This window comes from Globicephala melas, chromosome 1 (assembly GCF_963455315.2).
Source record: "Globicephala melas chromosome 1, mGloMel1.2, whole genome shotgun sequence".
Lineage (NCBI taxonomy): Eukaryota > Metazoa > Chordata > Mammalia > Artiodactyla > Delphinidae > Globicephala > Globicephala melas.
The window spans coordinates 114,625,915-114,648,462 of record NC_083314.1 but is presented as its reverse complement, the minus strand read 5'-3'; the positions used below and the strand labels follow the sequence as shown (position 1 = coordinate 114,648,462).

Sequence of the window (22,548 nt, the reverse complement as noted above, 5' to 3'; positions counted from 1 at the left end):
TGATCATGGTGCATGATCCTTTTAATGTGTTGTTGGATTCTGTTTGCTGGTATTTTTTTTTTTTTTTTTTTGCGGTACGCGGGCCTCTCACTGTTGTGACCTCTCCCGTTGCGGAGCACAGGCTCCGGACGCGCAGGATCAGCAGCCGTGGCTCACGGGTCCAGCTGCTCCACGGCATGTGGGATCCTCCCGGACCGGGGCACGAACCCGCATCCCCTGCATCGGCAGGCGGACTCAACCACTGCGCCACCAGGGAAGCCCCTGTTTGCTAGTATTTTGTTGAGGATTTTTGCATCTAAATTCATCAGTGATATTGGTCTGTAATTTTCTTTTTTTGTAGTATCTTTGGTTTTGGTACCAGGGTGATGGTGGCCTCAAATAATGAGTTCGGGAGTGTTCCTTCCTCCCCAGTTTTTTGGAAGAGTTTGAGAAGGATGGGTTTTAGCTCTTCTCTAAATGTTTGGTAGGATTCACCTGTGAAGCCATCTGGTCCTGGACTTTTGTTTGTTGGAAGATTTTTAATCACAGTTTCAATTTCATTACTTGTGATTGGTCTGTTCATATTTTCTGTTTCTTCCTGGTTCAGCCTTGGAAGGTTATACCTAAGAATTTGTCCATTTCTTCCATGTTGTCCATTTTATTGGCACAGAGTTGCTTGTAGTAGTCTCTTAGGATGCTTTTATTTCTGCGGTGTCTGTTGTAACTTCTCCTTTTCATTTCTAATTTTATTGATTTGAGTCCTCTCCTTCTTTTTCTTCATGAGTCTGGCTAATGGTTTATCAGTTTTGTTTATCTTCTCAAAGAACCAGATTTTAGTTTTATTGATGTTTGCTATTGTTTTCTTTGTTCCTATTTCATTTATTTCTGCTCTGGTCTTTATGATTTCTTTCCCTCTGCTAATTTTGGGTTTTGTTTGTTCTTCTTTCTCTAGTTCCTTTAGGTGTAAGGTTAGATTGTTTACTTGAGATTTTTCTTATTTCTTAAGGTAGGCTTGTATAGCTATAAATTTCACTCTTAGAACTGCTTTTGCTGCATCCCATAGGTTTTGGATCATCGTGTTTTCATTGTCATTTGTCTCTAGGTATTTTTCGATTTCCTATTTGATTTCTTATGTGATCTCTTGCTTATTTAGTAACGTATTGTTTAGCCTCCATGTGTTTGTGTTTTTTACTGTTTTTCCCCTGTAATTCATTTCTAATATCATATGTTGTGGTCAGAAAAGATGCTTGATATGATTTCAATTTTCTTAAATTTACTGAGGCTTGATTTGTGACCCAAGATGTGATCCTAAATGCTATTTGAACACTTATAATAGCAGACAACTCACTACCTCATTAAGCAGTTCAGTTAAACTTCTAACAATTTTTTTCATAATGAGCCAAAGCTTACCACATAATAAGATTTCAAACATTTGACATTCATGATTATGTATGCTTCAACCAAACTAATAATATTCTATTGATGCAGCAATCCCAGTTCTGGGTATATATTTAAAGGAGTTGAAATCAGGATTTGACTGATCCTGTTGAACCAGGATTCAACAGATACCCTGCGGGTATATGATCTAAAGATACCCACATTCCCATGTTCACTGCAGCATTATGCACAACATCTAAGACATGGAAACAACCTAAATGTTCTGCAATGGATGGATAAAAAATGTGGTATATATAAGATGGAATATTATTCAGCCTTAAAAACGAAGGAAATCCTGTTAATGCTGTTCAATGGGAAGGTTAACTCTCACTTAACTGCTTCTCTTTTCTTCTCTGTTTACCCAGGCAGCATGATACAGTGGAAAGACCTTTGGACAGAAAGGTTGGAAATGCATTTTTGAGGTTTTTTAACTCCCTGAGTGACCTTTGTGCTTTAGTTTTTTCTTGTGAGGTGAGGAAAACAGTCCAGAAGGTTGCCTAAGGTATTCTCCAATTCCACCCCATAGTCTGTATTATACCAACAATGCAATTTAAGCATATTTACTGTAGGTTCAAATAATATGGGGAGAAGGAGAAGCTGAGTTCAGGAGAAGAGGAAAAGATATTTAAAAAGAAGAAAACTAAATGGGTTTGAAGAATGGAATCAAGAAATTCACAATACAAAATACTAAAATTACAAGACAATTCTACTTACAAATGATTGTTCTATGCCAAATATGGTGACAAAAATTCCAGAAGATGGAGGAAACACTTTACCTGATATTTAGTAGCTTCAGTGCATTTAGCAGCACTCCCCTTTTTACATCATAGTCTATTTTCTGATCAGTTCCAAAGCTTGGAGCTCGATTGATCTGAAATTTACAAAGAAAACAATAAGTAAACAAATGTTGGTAGGTCAATCAATATGCAGTACAAATTTGTTAATTTAATGTGGGATCCCCAACCAGTAGAAGGACTCTACAATAAATCTCAAAGCACTATATGGTAGATGGCCCAGTCACCATTGCCACTCCTCCCTTCCCCAACACCTTAAGTCAAAGAGTTGCAAGGAATTGACTGTCATCACTGCCCCTTCCCTCTGCTGCCTTAGCTTCAGATGTTCAGTCAGCATATCTGCCTTCTCCCTCTCCACTCTCTCCAATCTATTACTCCATGAACTCTAGGTCTTAACTTTAGGAAGTTAAAGTGACTCATCCAGACAAAAAGGTTGGAGGACCAGTAATAACAATAACAATAATAAAAATGGAACAAAAAATAATAGGGATATTACCAATATAGTAATAATTATATTCATGTATGTATTTCCCATATTGAAATTATCAGTGCCCTCTTTTCACTGCTTTCAGATCTTCTGGATGAATATGTCTATTGTTGCCTGAAAAATAAATTGTATTTCTTTCTTCCTGGGTCAGACAATAATTCATCAATTTTCATTTCATTTCATTGAAATTACTCAGAGGATATCATTAAAGGTAGCTGCAAACTAACCTCTATGAGCTTTTCTAACTGTTTAAGGAGTCATGGGAATAACTGAGCCATTTGTGGTTGTTCTTTCCCACATCATTTCTAAGATTTCACTAAGAAGAAAAATAAGAAGTAACTACATATACCCTGAAATCTAGTATACAATATATTACCACTTCAAGAGCTGGAGTGTTTGTTTTTGTCTTTGTTGTTTTGGATTTTATTGTTGTTGTTGTTGTTGTTATGAAAATGTAATTGGGATAGCAGATGTTTAAGAAAATTACTTACTCAATTAACTCAGTTGGTGAGAACACTGCTGAGTTCAAAACTACAGCTTTGCTTCATGACCACCAACTAACTCCACAGGCTATCTCAAAAAACATGCATGCTACTCCTCATAGAGGAGGGTCATCTTATACAAAACCATCAGCACAAAAGACAAGATAACTGACAACACGCATTTTACAACTGGCAGCTGAAGGAAATGCCACATTACACTTAAGAAATCATCCAGGAATACAAATGCCTCTAATTATAAATGTGGCACAAGATCACTGCAGAAAAATTAGAAACAAAAGCCAAACAAACACAGAAAGATCACCTGCAATTCCACTACCTTGTGTCTTGTTAACCATTTGATAAATGGTGCTCCAGATATTTGCTATGTATACATTTTATAATATTCATTTGCCTTCCAATATATCTCTATACTAAATATACTACTTTATAATCCAAGGTTTTCTCTTAATAATGTATTGTGAAAATCTTTCATGTCATCATTTTGATAGTTACCTGGTATTCCTTGTGTAGAATTATGGCAAACTGTATTCTTTTCAATAGAGAAATGCCTTACTATATTATGCCTTTGCTGATTTCTGATATAGAAGGTGATGAACATATTCTTGTCTGTGTGATGTGGTCTCAACGGGAATAGAATAGCTTGGTAATTGCAAGAACATCCATTTATTCCAGGTAAATTTGAAAAAGGAAGTTTATTAATCTACTACTTTAAAGCTCCAAGTATTTCCTCTTACAAGTACAGAGAAAGGGTAAAGTAATATTTTTATATGAAAAAAGTTTCAACCATTCAATACTGATTCAAATCTCTGGAATTTGAAAAACAAAGATAGTTCTGCTACTACATGTAACAGGATTATTAAAAAAAAAAACATTTTTGAACTGATGATTAAGTGGTTTACTGAAATGTTATCTATCTTTATAGAATTCCTCAGTGCTTCATTCTAAAACTGCAGTCTGGAATTCTGCCAAGCATATCCCTCCTCCAGGATGGTAGACAGTCTTGGTACAACATAATCTCAGACCCTCTCTCTTTTCTATTTCAGATTCTTCACTCTACTCTCATGCAAGAGAAATTGGTCTATCAAGAAATGTACCTACACATCAAATAAACTAATACATGGAAAGGTAGAAAAACTTAATTCAATTAACATTTTGGATTTTTTCTTTAAGTTTTATGAGAAAGGTAAAGAAAAAAATAAAAGAAAAACCACAAATGGCTGACAGAAGAAACGCTGAAAATTAGGGTTCCAGCCCAAGTTCTATTCTATAATGTGGACGGCTTCTTTTGGTTCTCATTTCCTAACCCAACTGTAAAACAAACAAAACCCACAAGTGTTAGAGTCTTAAAGCACAGCAGCTTGTAAATGCGTGCAAAAAGGAAAATTATTAGAAAGCAAATTAAATTAATAAATACTATTTATTAACCAACCAAATCACAGTTTTATTATCAAGATAAGCACAATCATTTCATGCACACATAAAAGTTTCCATAATAGATTCTGTGCTCCTAAATTAGTGCTGTTTCCTCCGACCAGTAACTTCTCCCAGCCCCAGCCCCTACCCCACTTTCTACCACCTTAAATACTCCTCAGGTGTTCCCTCTTCTGCAAAGACATTTTTTTAACTCTCAAATTTACACATGTACACAGAGAGATTAATCACTCTGCTTGTGCTGGCTCCTTATTCCCTACTTATACTTGTAAATACTAGCATAAACACATATCTGAGTCCCCACTAGACCAGGACAACCTTATTTTTCTTCTATCTCCACCATCTGGCCCAATGATTTGTTGAAATTAATTCAAGGATACTTAAAATATTAGCATTATATTTATACTCCACTCAATTTCCATGTTTTTCCCTAAAAATGTTTTCTATGATTGAAAATTTCTGCAATTTGCCACTACGAATCATTGCCTGCAATTATTCCAGTCAACTAAAAGTTAACATGTTCAGAGGCACTCTCCACCTAATTCCACTTGATGGCGCCAAAAGGTTTTTAACCAATGTATATTAGAAGTACTATGATTGCAGCCAGGAGAAAATACAAAGGAAGATCTAAATAAGATTCTTTAAACTGTTTTGATATAATAAATGTTCATTACCCACAGCTGTTGGTTATTGTGGAGTTTTTAAATGGTTATGATTGATCTGAAAATGATGAAAGAATGAATAGAAAATGAAAAGAAGTTATTGTGGAGTTTTTTAATGGTTCTTATTGATCTGGAAATGATGGAGAAAATAAAGTATAAAGAAACATGAATGTAAACAATAGTATTTCTGAGCCTTTAAAAAATACAGAACCATTTAGTCAATTCGGATCTACCAAGCTAATGGTAAGTTCCAGTTAGGCAAGTGTTTTTAAAAACAGGTAAATAAAATATATATAAAATCATTATTCCTTGCTATCCTTTCAGTTCTACTTCATGCATACTGCCTTCACTTCTTTCCCACTCCATCAAGGCTAAAAGACAAGCAACAGGGGCAGAAAAAAAAAAAAAATACAGGTAAAAACAGGAAAGGAAAGTAAGAAGAGGAAAACAGCAAAATAAAAGGAAGAAAATGTTAGGCCTTAGGTGAAGGGCCATAGTCCAGAGTCAAGTGCTTTCATATCCAAGGAACGGAGGAAGCAAAATGATAATCAAAATTCTTCACATTTATCATATTTCTAGGACCCAGGCAGGAGCAAAATTTGAATACCTGACAGAACTGTATTTGATTGGAAATATAATACACATTATTTGCTCATAGTAGATTCAACACACACACAAATGAAACCAGTAGCCCTCAAACTGGAAAAGTGTTCTTTCCTAAAAATATATTTTGAGTGTCTTGATCTCACCTATCACTCATTCAATTTGCTTTTGCAAACCTTGATATTACAGATATAACTTCTAACTTCTAAATCATTAACAAAAAAAGAGATAATCAGCTTAAAATGACAGGTAGTTGTTGATGATATCTTCTATAGTAATATTTTCCTTAAAATGTAACTAATCTAGTAAACACTATTTAGGTAGGTGTTATTTTCCTGACAAAGTTTCCTAAACACAGTATTCTGTGGCCATGTGATCTATGACCATGGAGCTCGATGATCAGAGCCACATACTCTATGATCAGGGAGCTTAGGGGAATTGCTGGATGTGGTACTGTGTGACTTCCAAGGTTTCTTCTGTATACAATATAAATACAAACATGACTGAAAAGGTACAGAAATCTTAGACATTATTTTTATTTTGCCTTTATATTATTCTATATTTTCCAAATGATCTTTTATAATGGAAGAAAAATAATGATGACTCTGACCAAACCAGGGTCTGGGAGCAAGCCCAAAGGCACAGTTCACAGGCTAGACATGAGGGGAGCCCCAGGCACGTAATATGGCCTTAAAGGAGAATTCATGTCACCTGGGGTGTGAAGTATTAACTACTGATTAATGAACTAATTGGAGCCTCTCTCCTCCTAGAGAGTTTGAAGGGGAGACACACTGAAGGCAGGAAACTACAGTCCTGCAGCCTAGGCACCCACGGAGAGGAAAGACAACAACCAGAAGTCATGAAGTGGTAGAGCTGTGAGGCTGAGAAAATAGTGGAGAGAGTAGACAACAAATCAGTAAAAGCAGATCCACGTGTATATGCAAAATGCCTAACCTAGAAATTCACCCAGTACTAATTTGGGGAAAGTAGGATTAAATACACTGACCCACTATCGGAACTGTTCTATTCCCCGAATGCTCATTCTCTTCCTCCCACATACTCTATTCAGTCTTCTGTCTGCTCAGTTAATGAAACAACTGTGCCAAGTACACATGTAAGAAACATTTGTTTTAGTACACAAGAATAGGGATCACAGGGGCCCTGAACCAATATGGCAGAGTAGAAGGATGTGCTCTCACTCCCTCTTGCGAGAACACCAGAATCACAACTAGCTGCTGGACAATCATCAACAGGAAGACACTGCAACTCACCAAAAAAGATACCCCACATCCAAAGACAAAGGAGAAGCCACAATGAGATGGCAGGAGGAGCGCAATCGCAAAAAAATCAAATCCCATAACTGCTGGTGGGTGACTCACAGACTGGCGAACACTTATGCCACAGAAGTCCACCCACTGGAGTGAAGGTTCTGACCCCACGTCAGGCTGCCCAACCTGCGGATCCACCAATGGGAGGAGGAATTCCTAGAGAATCAGACTTTGAAGGCTAGCAGGATTTGATTGCAGGACTTCGACAGGACTGAGGGAAACAGGGACTCCACTCTTGGAGGGCACACACAAAGTAGTGTGCATATCGGGACCCAGGAGAAGGAGCAGTGACCCCAGGGGAGACTGAACCAGACCTACCTGCTAGTGTTGGAGGGTCTCCTGCAGAGGTGGGTGGTGGCTGTGGCTCACCGTGGGAACAAGGACACTGGCAGCAGAAGGTTGGGAAGTACTCCTTGGCATGAGCCCTCCCAGAGTCTGCCATTAGCCCCACCAAAGAGCCCAGGTAGGCTGCAGTGTTGGGTTGCCTCAGGCCAAACAACAAACAGGGAGGGAACCCAGCCACACCCATCAGCAGTCAGGCAGATTAAAGTTTTGCTGAGCTCTGCCCACCAGAGCAACAGTCAGCTCTACCCACCACCAGTCCCTCCCATCAGGAAACTTGCACAAGCCTCATCAACCAGAGGGCAGACAGCAGAAGCAAGAAGAACTACAATCCTGCAGCCTGTGGAACAAAAACCACATTCACAGAAAGACAGAAAAGATGAAAAGGCAGAGGGCTATGTCCAGATGAAGGAACAAGATAAAACCCCAGAAAAAGAACTAAATAAAGTGGAGATAGACAACATTCCAGAAAAAGAACTCAGAATAATGATAGTGAAGATGATCCAGGACCTCGGAAAAAGAATGGAGGCAAAGATCGAGAAGAGGCAAGAAATGTTCAACAAAGATCTAGAAGAATTAAAGAACAAACAAACAAAGATGAACAATACAATAACTTTAGTGAAAAATACACTAGAAGGAATCAATAGCAGAATAACTGAGGCAGAAGAATGGATAAGTGACCTGGAAGACAGAATGGAGGGATTCACTGCTGCGGAACAGAATAAAGAAAAAAGAATGAAAAGAAATGAAGACAGCCTAAGAGACCTCTGAGACAACATTAAACACAACAACATTTGCATTGTAGGGGTCCCAGAAGGAGAAGAGAGACAGAAAGGACCAGAGAAAATATTTGAAGAGATTATAGTCGAAAACTTCCCTAACAAGGGAAAGGAAATAGCCACCCAAGTCCACGAAGCACAGAGAATCCCATAGAGGATAAACCCAAGGAGAAACATGCCGAGACACATAAAATCAAATTAGCCAAAGTTAAAAACAAAGAAAAATTATTGAAAGCAGCAAGGGAGGAACAACAAATAACATACAAAGGAACTCCCATAAGGTTAACAGCTGATTTCTAAGCAGAAACTCTACAAGCCAGAAGGGATTAGCATGATATACTTAAAGTGATGAAAGGTAAAAACCTACAACCAAGATTAGTCTACCCAGCAAGGATCTCATTCGGATTCGATGGAGATATCAAAAGCTTTACAGACAAGCAAAATCTAAGAGAATTCAAAACCACCAAACCATCTCTACAACAAATGCTAAAGAAACTTCTCTAACTGGGAAACACAAGAGAAGAAAAGGACCTACAAAAACAAACCCAAAACAATTAAGAAAATGTTCACAGGAACATACATATCGATAATTACCTTAAACATGAATGGATTAAATGCTACAACCAAAAGACACAGGCTCACTGAATGGTTACAAAAACAAGACCCATATATATGCTATCTACAAGAGACCCACTTCAGACCTAGGGATACATACAGACTGAAAGTGATGGGATGGAAAAAGATACTCCATGCAAATAGAAATCAAAAGAAAGCTGGAGTAGCAACAATCATATCAGATAAAATAGACTTTAAAATAAAGAATATTACAAGAGACAAGGAAGGACATTGCATAATGATCAAGGGATCAATCCAAGAAGATATAAGAATTATAAATATATATGCACCCAACATAGGAGCACCTCGATACATAAGGCAGCTGCTAACAGCTATAAAAGAAGAAATCGACCGCAACACAGTAATAGTGGGGAACTTGAACACCTCACTTACACCAATGGACAGATCATCCAAAATGAAAGTAAATAAGAAAACACAAGCTATAAATAACACAATAGACCAGATAGATTTAATTGATATTTATAGGACATTCCATCTAACAACAGGAGATTACACTTTCTTCTCAAGTGCGCATGGAACATTTTCCAGGATAGATCACATCTTGGGTCACAAATCAAGCCTCGGAAAATTTAAGAAAATTGAAATCATATCAAGCATCTTTTCTGACCACAATGCTATAAGATTAGAAATAAATTACAGGGAAAAAACCGTAAAAAACACAAACACATGGAGGCTAAACAATACGTTACTAAATAACCAATAGATCACGTAAGAAATCAAATAGGAAATCAAAAAATACGTAGAGACAAAAGACAATGAAACACGATGATCCAAAACCTAGAACTGCAAAAGCAGTTCTAGTGGGAAGTTTATAACAAGCCTACCTCAAGAAACAAGAAAAATTTCAAATAAACAATCTAACCTTACACCTAAAGAAACCAGAGAAAGAAGAACAAACAAAACCCAAAGTTAGCAGAAGGAAAGAACTCATCAAGATGAGAGCAGAAATAAATGAAATAGAAACAAAGAAAACAAAGCAAAGATCAGTAAAATTAAAAGCTGGTTCTTTGAGAAGATAAACAAAATTGATAAACCATTAGCCAGACTCATCAAGAAAAGAAGGGAGAGGACTCAAATCAATAAAACCAGAAATGAAAAAGGAGAAGTTATAACAGACACCACAGAAATACAAAGCATCCTAAGAGACTACTACAAGCAACTCTTTGCCAATAAAATGGACAACCTGGAAGAAACGGACAAATTCTTAGAAAGGTATAACCTTCCAAGACTGAACGAGGAAGAAACAGAATATATGAACAGACCAATCACAAGTAATGAAATTGAAACTGTGATTAAAAGTCTTCCAACAAACAAAAGTCCAGGACCAGAAGGCTTCACAGGTGAATTCTATCAAACATTTAGAGAAGAGCAAACACCCATCCTTCTCAAACTCTTCCAAAAAATTTTAGTGCAAGGAACAGTCCCAAACTCATTCTATTAGGCCACCATCACACTGATACCAAAACCAGACAAAGATACTACAAAAAAAGAAAATTACAGACCAATATCACTGATGAATATAGATACAAAAATCCTCAACAAAATACTAGCAATCAGAATCCAACAACACATTAAAAGGATCATACAACATGATCAAGTGGGATTTATCCCAGGGATGCGAGGATTCTTCAATATAAGCAAATCAATCAATGTGATACACCATATTAACAAATTGAATAATAAATAACAAATTGAATAATAAAAACAATATGATCATCTCAATAGATGCAGAAAAAGCTTTTGACAAAATTCAACACCCATTTATGATAAAAACTCTCCAGAAAGTGGGCATAGAGGGAACCTACCTCAACATAATAAAGGCCATATACGACAAACCCACAGCAAACATCGTTCTCAATGGTGAAAAATGAAGGCATTTCCTCTAAGATCAGGAACAAGACAAGGATGTCCACTCTCACCACTATTATTCAACATAGTTTTGGAAGTCCTAGCCATGGCAATCAAAGAAGAAAAAGAAATAAAAGGAATCCAAATTGGAACAGAAGAAGTAAAACTGTCACTGTTTGCAGATGACATGATACTATACATAGAGAATCCTAAAGATGCCACCAGAAAACTACTACAGCTAATCAATGAATTTGGTAAAGTTGCAGGATACAAAATTAATGCACAGAAATCTCTTGCATTCCTATACACTAATGATAAAAAATCTGAAAGAGAAATTATAGTAACACTCCCATTTACCAAAACAACAAAAACAATAAAATACCTAGGAATAAACCTACCTAGGGAGACAAAAGACCTGTATGCAGAAAACTATAAGACACTGATGAAAGAAATTAAAGATGATACCAACAGATGGAGAGATATACCATGTTCTTGGATTGGAAGAATCAAAATTGTGAAAATGACTATACTACCCAAAGCAATGTACAGATTCAATGCAATCCCTATCAAATTACCAATGGCATTTTTTACAGAACTAGAAGAAAAAATGTTAAAATTTGTATGGAGAAACAAAAGACCCCAAATAGCCAAAGCATTCTTGAGGGAAAAAAAACAGAGCTGGAGGAACTAGACTCACTGACTTCAGACTATACTACAAAGCTATAGTAATCAAGACAATATGGTACTGGCACAAAAACAGAAACACAGATCAATGGAACAAGACAGAAAGCCCAGAGATAAACCCACACACCTATGGTCAACTAATCTATGAAAAAGGAGGCAAGGATATATAATGGAGAAAATACAGTCTCTTCAATAAATGGTGCTGGGAAAACTGGACAGCTACATGCAAAAGAATGAAATTAGAACACTCCCTAACACCATACATAATAATAAACTCAAAATGGATTAAAGACCTAAATGTAAGACTGGACACTATAAAACTCTTAGAGGAAAACATAGGCAGAACACTCTATGACCTCAATCACACCAAGATCCTTTTTGACCCACCTCCCAAAGAAATGGAAGTGAACCCAAAAATAAACAAATGGGACCTAATGAAACTTCAAAGCTTTTGCACAGCAAAGGAAACCATAAACAAGACAAAAACACAGCCTTCAGAATGGGAGAAAATATTTGCAAATGAATCAATGGACAAAGGATTAATCTCCAAAATATATAAAGAGCTCATGCAGCTCAATATTAAAAAAACAAACAACCCAATCCAAAAATGGCAGAAGACCTAAATAGACATTTCTGCAAAGAAGACATACAGATGGCCAAGAGGCACATGAAAAGCTGCTCAACATCACTAATTATTAGAGAAATGTAATTGCAAAACTACAATGAGGTATCACCTCACACCAGTTAGAATGGGCATCATCAGAAAATCTACGAACAACAAATGCTGGAGAGGGTGTGGAGAAAAGGGAACCCTCTTGCACTGTTGGTGGGAATGTAAATTGATACGGCCACTATGGAGAACAGTATGGAGGTTCCTTAAAAAACTAAAAATAGAATTACCATATGATCCAGCATTCCCACTATTGGGCATATACCCAGAGAAAACCATAATTCAAAAAGACACATGCACCCAATGTTCATTGCAGCACTATTTACAATAGCCAGGTCATGGAAGCAGCCTAAATGCCCACCAACAGAAGAATGGATAAAGAAGATGTGGTACATATATACAATGGAATATTACTCAGCCATAAAAAGGAACGAAATTGGGTCATTTGTTGAGACGTGGATGGATCTAGAAACTGTCATACAGAGTGAAGTAAGTCAGAAAGAGAAAAACAAATATCGTATATTAACGCATATATGTGGAAACTAGAAAAATGGTACAGATTAACTGGTTTGCAGGGCAGAAATTGAGACACAGATATAGAAAACAAACGTATGGAAACCAAGGGGGGAAAGCCACAGGGGGGTGGGCGTGGTGGTGTGCTGAATTGGGCGATTGGGACTGACATGTATACACTGATGTGTATAAAATGGATGACTAATAAGAATCTGCTGTTTAAAAAAAATAAAATAAAATTCAAAAGAAAAAAGAAAAAAAAAAAAGAATAGAGATCAGTTCTCTTTCTTCTTAAAGAAATGCCTTACCTCCAGAAGCCATGGCTTTAGTTTTCTATCCAACAAAATATCAAATCCCAGGACTTCGAAGCAGACACTTTCACTTCCTGGAGGTTGACCAGGTCTGCACATTCGATATGCATGCAGGACATGAGGTTCTGCTACAATCAGAGTCTTTACCACCAATTCCTGTAAAGATTGTCATTTAAAAAAAAAGATGAAAAGCCTTATTTCTTTGTATCTCATTTACATACTTGGAAATCAGGCCTGGACTTACCAACTAGCATCCTGGCCAGGTTCACAAAGCTCTGTGGCATCTAACCCCTGCCACTGCTCTGACCTCATCTCACCCAACTCTCCCCCTGCCCACTGTACTCCAGCCATGCTCCTCTTCTCTAGGCCTCTCACACTAGCTGATCCCTCTTCCTGGAACACTCTTCCCCCAATATTCCCATGTCTGGCCCCTTGATACTCAGAGAGTCCGTCCCTGACCCCTGAGTCAAAAGTAGGCACCCATACATCATTCATTACTGTGTCACTACACAGCATAGGACAAGCTGATCTTTTTCTTTTTTTTGTTAAAACAGAGTCCTTGTCTGTATTATTTACAACCCCATTCCCAGTGCTTAACAATAGTGCCTGGCATTTAGTAAGTGCTCAAGATCACCTGTGAACAAATAAAAATTTATGAATGCGGCTTGTATTTGTTAAATAAGTAAGGTAGGATCACATGCTTGCCTTCTCAGAAACCATACAGAAGGCAAGGGGATGGGAGGGAAGACAAGGAGAGTAAACTTCCAAGGAGAGAAAACTATTTCACAAACAACATTATAGAACCTCCACTTAGACAAAGCCTGAAAGGTCAAGAGGACAGAATCTAGGAGAGCTGGGTTTCTCTGTGCAGTGATGATTCTGTTGTTCATAAGGTTTATCTGAAATCAGAGTACTGCCAATTAACAAACTAGCTGTCAACATTTTCTGTGAGAACACATAATACTACTAGGGTGAGTTACTAATGCTAATAAAAGAAAAAGTTGGTTTACCGAAGTTTGAGAACAAGCTATGGATTGTGGAAAAGCTGTCTTGCTGGTTTTTGCTTAGAATATACTGTCTTTTTAACTCCCATTCTACAGGTACAGGCAATATAGCATGGCAGTTAAGAAAATGGCTCCAAAGTTGACTTTCTGGCTTTATCCCAGGCTTTGCTACTTGTTAGATGTGCATCCTCAGTCATGTTGCTTAAACTTTGTCTCATTTTTCTAAAATGTAAACTGGCAATAGCAATAATACCTGCTGCAAAAGACTGATGGAAGGACAAAATGAGACTCCATGTATAACTCTTAGCATAGTGCCTAGAACAGAGTAAACCATCAAGAGGGGTTAGCAACTTAACTACTGTAGTTATATTTATTCTATTATTCTTCTGGAATTCCACCTCATATAACTGGTCAGACACAAACATTCAGCTGCCTGGTGGGAGCAGTATTTATTATGAGAGAAAGAAATGGAAGATGAAGTTAACCTCGCTGTTACCAAGAATCCCAACCCAGAACGTATTTGGGGATATCAGAGATGCCACAAGAGGCTGTTCTTAGAAAATTCTATTCAAAATAACAAATGTGTGGTAGCACCACAGTATGTGAGGATAAAAAAGAAAAGTCCACATTATATAAATCTTGAGATATTACTGAAATCACCTGAGTAGGAAAAAGAAGTTAAAACCTTGACTAGTAAGTGTCTATGTGAAACAAGACAGGTGGGGAGATGGGGGGGGCAGAGTGAGGGGGAATGAATATTTAGACTCTGGATTACAAATCTGTGTTTTTACTACATAAAAACAGCACAATTTTAGGAATCCAGAGGCAAGATTGCAGGTATATGTGAAATCAGTAATGATACAACCAAATACAAATTCCACTAATCAAATCAAATTCCACTAATGCTTTTGAGAATTTCCAACATTGCTTTGAAAGATGATTTTGTAGATTTGTACCCAAAGTATATAAAAAGCATTCATTAAGGATGATCTTATGAGTGATTAAAGTCATTTTTAACCTCCATGGCCTGCTTTTCTGTTGATTTCTTATTTATTCTTGACCAGCACAAAAGCACATGTATCTGTTCTTCATAGAAGGTATTGCTGAATGTTAGTTTTCATATGCAGACAGCTACTTTTCAGAGAAATTACCATCAATAAAGTAGTCACCGAAAAAAAGTTCTAAGTTAAATTCATGAAATTAGTAAACTATTAAGATAAAAATTTATTGCACAATTGCCTTCTTCATCTCCTCTTATTCTCTTTTTATACTATCCTATTGATTCACCTTCAACAGACATCTGTAAGTACATGCAATTCTTAACAAGAAAAAGTACTACTTATCTATTAAGGTCCATGACAAATTTCAATTCTTAAAAGAATTACATAAGTGCAGATAGTTTGACAAGATAATTGTAGGAAGGTACTTGGAAAAGTTAATGTTATTATTTATTAATTGGTTACTTATAGATTTATTAATATACATTTTAACAAATGTAGGCAAGAATGATGCAAAATTTACCCATTTATAGAAATGATCATGCAGTGTATCAGAGCTTAATAGGCCGGCAATTGCTATGTTCAGGTAATATCTGAAAATTATATTTTAAGCTCTGAGGAGTTAATTTCCATACTCTTATTAGTATTAGTCTTAGTTGTATACCTTGTCCTAATTCAATTATGTGGGGAAAGTACCACTTAAAACCAATGTCTGTAAAGCTAATGATATCCATTTTTCTCTCTGACTGATTCTCTCCGTACATTCCTCACCAAGGCAACCCAACAGATTGCACCTTTTCACAAAGACTTCCCTGAACAATCAAACTCATAAGAAGTGAAGAATCTGGTAAAGAAAAAGAATACCAGAGGGCATCTAAAACTTTCTTGGTCTCTCTGAGCTAGTCACCAAATGACCCATTCATTAAATCATCCAGGTATCACCAAGTAGATCTTCCATCATTGAGCTACTGTATCAAAATTGCAAATTTTACCACTTTGATGTTTCTGACCCACATGATAGTAAACTATCATTATTAGAATATTTTTTGGAATTTCCAAAAAACTGGCCTTGATAAAGTAAATAGATAAATAAACGGCATTGTTGGAATCAAATTTCTTGTTTGGATGTATCAATATGTAGTCTCTCGGGAAGACATAAAAGAAAGTTAACAAGTTGGTGAGAATCTGACCAAACCCAAATGACAAACTTTAAAATTTGATGGGACCCCTAAATTTTTAAAAATTTTGAATTTGTTGCCAACATTTATAAATCAGGAGACTTAGGGCATCTATTGACAAATTAGAGAATGAGGCACACTGGGCCCAAAATACCACATGGCACCAATAGGCTGGTGCTGAGTGATATCTATCCCCTTTAGACCGCTTACGCTCTTCAAATGACCACCGTTCTCAGCCTGCCCTATTTTCTTCTATCCAGGCTACTTAACTCCTTTTTACTTGTCTGACACCTAAGTATCTTCCGGTTTACATTCTGTGAGACAGAAAATAAGATTTTTAAAAAGATTCAAACTAACAAAACACTAAGAAAAGGAATAAATATAATGATGCTGATTTTTTCTCTGATTTTCTCAAGAGAACCAAGTTCAACCAACAATGAACTTTCACATCCATTTTCCACAATATTTTTATTTAAATATATATTACTTGTCCCAGAAGTCAAATTGTATAGCCCTAATCATGTTAAGTATTTTCAACATACTCTTCTTAACTATGAATACCATTTTAATATTTCTGCTAGGATTAATAAAAGGGTCTGTTTCACCAAGGTTATCTTCTCATACATGTTTCCTTTTCTCTCTTTACCCTTACCATTTGGAATTTCATCTACTGCCATGGCTTTAATTATCCATTACACCTCATACATACACTTTTAACTGCCTGCTCAACTTTTCTACCTGAGAGAGCATTTCAAGTTTAACATATCAAAAGTAGAATTCATCATAGCCTCATGGACTTTTAAAAAACTGAGTTCAGGTGTCAATGCCTCCAGGAAGTCCTGCTATGCCCATCCACTCAAAGCTACTACATGTGGTCTTCCTCTACAACCCCACAGAAGCCAATGTATGCCTCTGTTTTTGTACTTGCTACATTGCATTTCATTAACAATTTATGTGCAAGTGTTTCCTACCAAACTCTTGAGTTTTTTGAGGCTTGGAGCTGTATCTTATAAATCCTCAAATTATCAGCCAGGGACAGGCTTATATTATGGGTTCAATAAATGTTTACTGAATAAATGAACAAATGAACTAGCAAATAAGTGAATAGAACTCTTTTCTCTCATCTGCAAAACTAAGCTCTACATCTTCTCAAAATAAACTCCTTCCTATTCTATTTCAAATAAGGCCACACCCATTCTCCTTATAATTATTCCTCAAAACTGCAGAAGAATATCTGAATACTTCTTCCCCCCTCCCCATTCTAAACATTCAGTTAATCTCAAGGTCTACTTCATTGTCACCTCTTTTATTGTGGTTCAATTCAGGCCATTCTTTTCCCTGAAACTACTCCCAAATGCCCTCCTCTACCTACTTCTGGTCTTCACTCTAACCCATCCTATACCCATTGTCAGATTTATCTTTCAAATGCATGCATGGTCTTTGGCCTTATTAATATCCTCCCTTAAAAACTGAATGAATCCTTACTGCCTACCAAGTGAAGCCTTGATTTCCAGACCTAAAACTTGGCTCCACATATCTTTCCAGCCATTAAGTCTTCATGTATCTCCCACAAATACGACATGCACCAATCTGGGCCACTTTGAACTATTTTCATACCTCCATGCCTTTACTCATGCTTTTGCCTCCGCTTAGCATTCCCTCTTTCCGATCCTAGCAGTAAAAGTACTACTTATCTATTAAGGTCCATGACAAATTTCACTTTCTTCATAAAAGCACACTTTATCTGCCCAATCTAATGTAATCCGTTTTTTATTTAAAATGGTTGATGATCCTTTCAATTAATATGAGGAAAGACAGCTAAAATTGTGAAATGGTATAATCTTACTGAAATATCACTCCAAAACTTAGCAACATCATGTTGATTTGCTTGTAGAAATTCTGTAAACCATCTGATGGAACGTTTGCTGCCTTTGTTTTCAGTTTCATCCCTTTCAAAATGCTCATTGTGCTTGTTCACAGAGTAGTTTGTCAGATGCATGTATAACTGGGTCTGTAACAAGTCAGAACCAAAGTTGTTATCACCTATGAGACTCTAGAACCATGACGTTTCACAGAAAAGAAAGCATCCAAAGAGGAAAGCCAATTTTAAAGTTTAAAATATACATATTCATAATTTAATGATTATAAAGGTAATTTTCAAAATGCAATGGCACATTTTTCTAAAAAAGGTTGTGAAAGTAGTCACCTTCAAAGTTACTTTGTATATTATTGAAAAGATATCTACCATAGAAAGTATGAAAATAATAAGAATATATAGAGTAATTAAATGAAAATGTGAAACTACATATTGCTAAGCAAGAAAAATGCTGTAACTTTGAAGTCTGTTTTTCTTGGTTTGTTTTTAATGTTTTTCTAAAATTTTCATCCTAACTTGTTTTGGGAAAGGAATTTTCTGAGAGAGTATTCTATATCTTCTCAAACAAAGATTTAAAAGTAAAAGCTCAAGTAAGTAGCAGAAACCTAGAGGTAGGATACCAACCTCAACCTCTGCCCTCCCATCCTGACTGGAAGATCACTGTAACTTGTTAACAAGACAGAGTGCACTCAGAGTCAGGAGACAGAAGCACCACACGATGCTGTACAAATGTCTAAATGATTAACAGCAAATTTATAGCGCTCCATACTCGAGTTCTTAGGTCTTAGTCCCTCTATATTCTTATGTTTGTTGACAGTGTTATCCTCAAATAAACTTGAAAAAGAATACAAAATTTAAAATTTCTCATAATTGTCAATTAATATACATTAATAGCTCCTTATCAATCTATCATAAACATTCATGAGGTCTGTAAATCCCACCCTCATGATCCTATTCCCAGAAACCACTTTAGATAGCAATGTTGCATCACAATGAATACATACTTTGAGCACATCATTACTATTCTGATTTGTTAATAACCAATGATATTTATATCATATTTTATTTTCACTGCAGTTACTTAAGTCTACAGTATTGAAATCTTTGAAGCAAATATGCAGAACTGATCATATGAGCTACATGTTGTTTATTAATCCATATGCCCACCAGTAATTAAGAATTTTTTTTGTATATTGAACAATATTTAAGGAGCACCCACCACTGGCAGGAATGTGTGCTGTGCACTGTGGACACAAAGATTAATAAGGCAGACATAGTCCCTACCTTCATGAAAATTATCACTTTAAGTGATATTTAAAAGAAAGAGCATAACTCATACTTGTCTAATTTTAAGTGCTTGATTTAAAGAAAAAAGGAAATTAATCAAACTATAACATTTCTTAGTTTCCAAAAGAGAAATTATTTTTGTTTGGAAAATAATTTTTTGAGGAGCTCTCCATTTGGCAGGAATTTCTTAAAATAAATACTAACAGCAGTAATAAAAACTCTAGCTATCCTAGTGGAAACGTGAATAAGAAATGGAACTTTGCATTTTTCTTAAAACATTATTTTTATATGTAGCATTGGAAATTCCACAATTTCACATCTACTTTGACAAAAATCCCCTTCTAAACAGTTCACTGTCAGTTGGACATTTGCCATAAGGAGAAGTAATGGCAGCTCTGAATCAAATAGCAACCTGCAATGCATAAAAAGTATATAACTATTCTCTATCCTATTTTATAGTGTATAGGCTCAAAATAACGAATTGGAATATACAGAACCTTTCAAGGATTGACTGACTGCTACACGGGGTGGCAAAAAAATTTATGTTTATTATATTTCAATTTCTGAAATTCTCTCATGATTTCCTTACATGTAGCTTATCAATATACAGCTCATGACAAAATGCACGCTATTTTAAAAATTGGAAATACGAAGAAGGAAAAAAATATGAAGCAGTCTGCTGTCCAAAAACAACCAATGGGAGCATTTTGGTTTATTTTTTCCACCTTTTTTCTTAAACTTATCTTTTAAATAAGAGTGATCTCACTTTAGATAAAGTTTTGCACTTCACTTTTTAAATTTTTGGTATCTTCATGTAGGAACTCAACCGTGAAATTTTAGAGATATATGAGGAACACTGATGTTTATACAGGAGAACATCATTTTTCATATATGTGAAAACCAAAGCCAGGAGATTATGTGACTCAAGAGCACTTGGCAAAGCGAAACCTAGAGGCCACATTTCCTGACTCCCAATCTTTCAATATGATTTCCTAACCCAGTGTACTTAAGCAAATCACATACATCCAACTTAAGAAATTAGAATAAATCACTTTATCACCTAAATGAGCTTTCAAGTCTTACCCTTTCCTATCTCTTCCTTTACTCTTTCCTCTCAAAACATGACTATCTGCTTTACATATATATAATCCAGTCTTACCCACTCCAACTATTTTAATTATAATCTATAAACTGATAAGCCCCAAATTACGCCTGTAGCTCAGTTCCCTCATCTGAGCTTTAGACCTATACTGTATATCCAAATGCCAATAGTATAGATCCATTTGGAAGTCACACAGGCATCTCAAATCAAACACATCAGCTTTCTGCAAAACTTTAAAAGCTCCTATACTCCCTATCACAGTGAATGTCACCATCCACCCAACTGCTGTGCCAAAACTCTTTTGAGTTTTATCCTTAATTTCTCTCTCTCTTTCCCTTATTCTACAAATCAACTTGTTGGTATATCAGTGTTACCCATGGTATCGTAAATATATCTGAAATCTGTGTTCTTATTCGTAGTCCTGCCCTACTATCACTTCAAATTAAGTCATCTTGTCTCTCACATGTGGTTAGACTAGAATACAGCTTCTTGTCTCCCTTACTCTAGTCTCCCCTATCCATCTACAGCCCCATCTCACATTCCCCACACCATAGACCAGGTGACCTTTTTAAGACAACAATCTCATTCCTTCTTTCCCTTGTTTAAAATCTTTCAATGCTTCCCTTCTTCTTAGGTTAAGTTCCAAAATCCTAGCCATGATCTACCAAGATCTGGCCTCTGGGACTCTCCATCCGGATGTCTTAGTCTGTACTTTAGCCATATTGAACGTGTGTGCTCTCTCCAGACGTATCACTCTCCCTCCTACCTCTGGGCCATTCTTCTACCTGGAGTCTTAACCCATCCCACCCCACCTCTAACTTAGCTAACCCCTCACTCTTCAGATTTCACTTTACAAACTCCCTCTCTAACTGTATCTCCAACTGAGTTAGATGTTCCTGCTATGCACTGCCATAGCATTCTCAGTTTCTTAAACCATTACACTTACCACTGGGTATTATAATTGCTTATTTTATTTTCTGCCTCCCCACTAGATTGTTGCTTTTGTGAGATCAAGTACTGTATCTGTCTTGGTCACCGTTTTTCCCAAACCAGCACAATGTCTAGAATGCAGTAGAGTTCAAACATTTCTTGGAGCTTGGATGTATCCACACCTTATGAGCTTTGAAGAGATGATTCTTTCTTTTATCTTCCTTCCCTGTAAAAACTTTGACAGTTCCCTTATTCTTCCTTTGCCAGGTTTACAACATTTTTTAGTTAATTGAACGTAGCAACATTTATGATTAGTCATTTAATTTTGGAAAATGACCACTCAATGTAGTCATTTATGTGCATAATATTATAGAACAATAACCAGGCCTTTGACAAAAATGGGAAACGATCCTTAATTAGGTATATTTTTTTACTGTAATTAGTAGATCCAAAAATAGAGGTAGAGGTTAACTAAACTTTGAAGTATGGATAATAAACTACGGTTTGTCTCTCATAAACTATAAATTACATTTATGACTTTCATGATAAATTATGATAATAAATTACAGTTTGACCTTCATAAACTACAGTTATGACTTTCATCAATATGTTATGGTTACACAAAGATAATCTTAATGGAAAAATACTTACAAAAATCTCCACTTAACAGAATTAAAAACATACTATGAAACTGCCAATTTATGTCTCTACTTCACAATTGATCAACATAAATTTAAAATCTTCTCTTTTGTTCCAACAAAAAATAACTCTACTTTCTGATAACTTTTGCTTTCTCTGTTTCATATACTTTCTCCCACATTCTACATGTTTAAACCATACCTTTCATACAAAGACTGCTTAAATACCACCTCTCCCATGAGAAGCTGAACAAAACCTATTCCTACACTCAATTCTATAACACTTTATCTGTATTTCTCAATGGCATATTATTTTAATTTGTATTTCTGTATCAATCATTTCTATCCAGTACAACTACACACACATATATACTTCGAAATCCATCCTCATGCTCACAGCACCCAGATGGGGTGTATTTTCCTAATTAGCCTACCTGGAGAAGCAGGCACTTTTTTTTCTAATTTCCACAAAGCTGTCTTAAATTAGAGGCAGTCTTATTTATGTATATAATTCTTCTAGACTATAAA

The 22,548-nt window shown here is 36.1% G+C and overlaps 1 protein-coding gene across 3 annotated transcripts in view; it reads right to left on the bottom strand.

Moving 5' to 3' along the window:
- TTLL7 (tubulin tyrosine ligase like 7) overlaps nucleotides 1–22,548 on the bottom strand; it is a 97,980-nt gene that overhangs the window by 62,640 nt on the left and 12,792 nt on the right. For 2 of the 3 annotated variants that reach the window (XM_030866049.3, XM_030866050.3), the window contains 3 exons: nucleotides 18,034–18,198; nucleotides 13,005–13,163; nucleotides 2,193–2,287 (listed from right to left, as the gene is read on the bottom strand). In XM_030866049.3, coding sequence (XP_030721909.1) covers nucleotides 2,193–2,287; nucleotides 13,005–13,163; nucleotides 18,034–18,198 — 419 coding nt within the window. The remainder of the gene's footprint in view (nucleotides 1–2,192; nucleotides 2,288–13,004; nucleotides 13,164–18,033; nucleotides 18,199–22,548) is intronic. The other variant, XM_060303554.2, reaches the window with a different exon arrangement.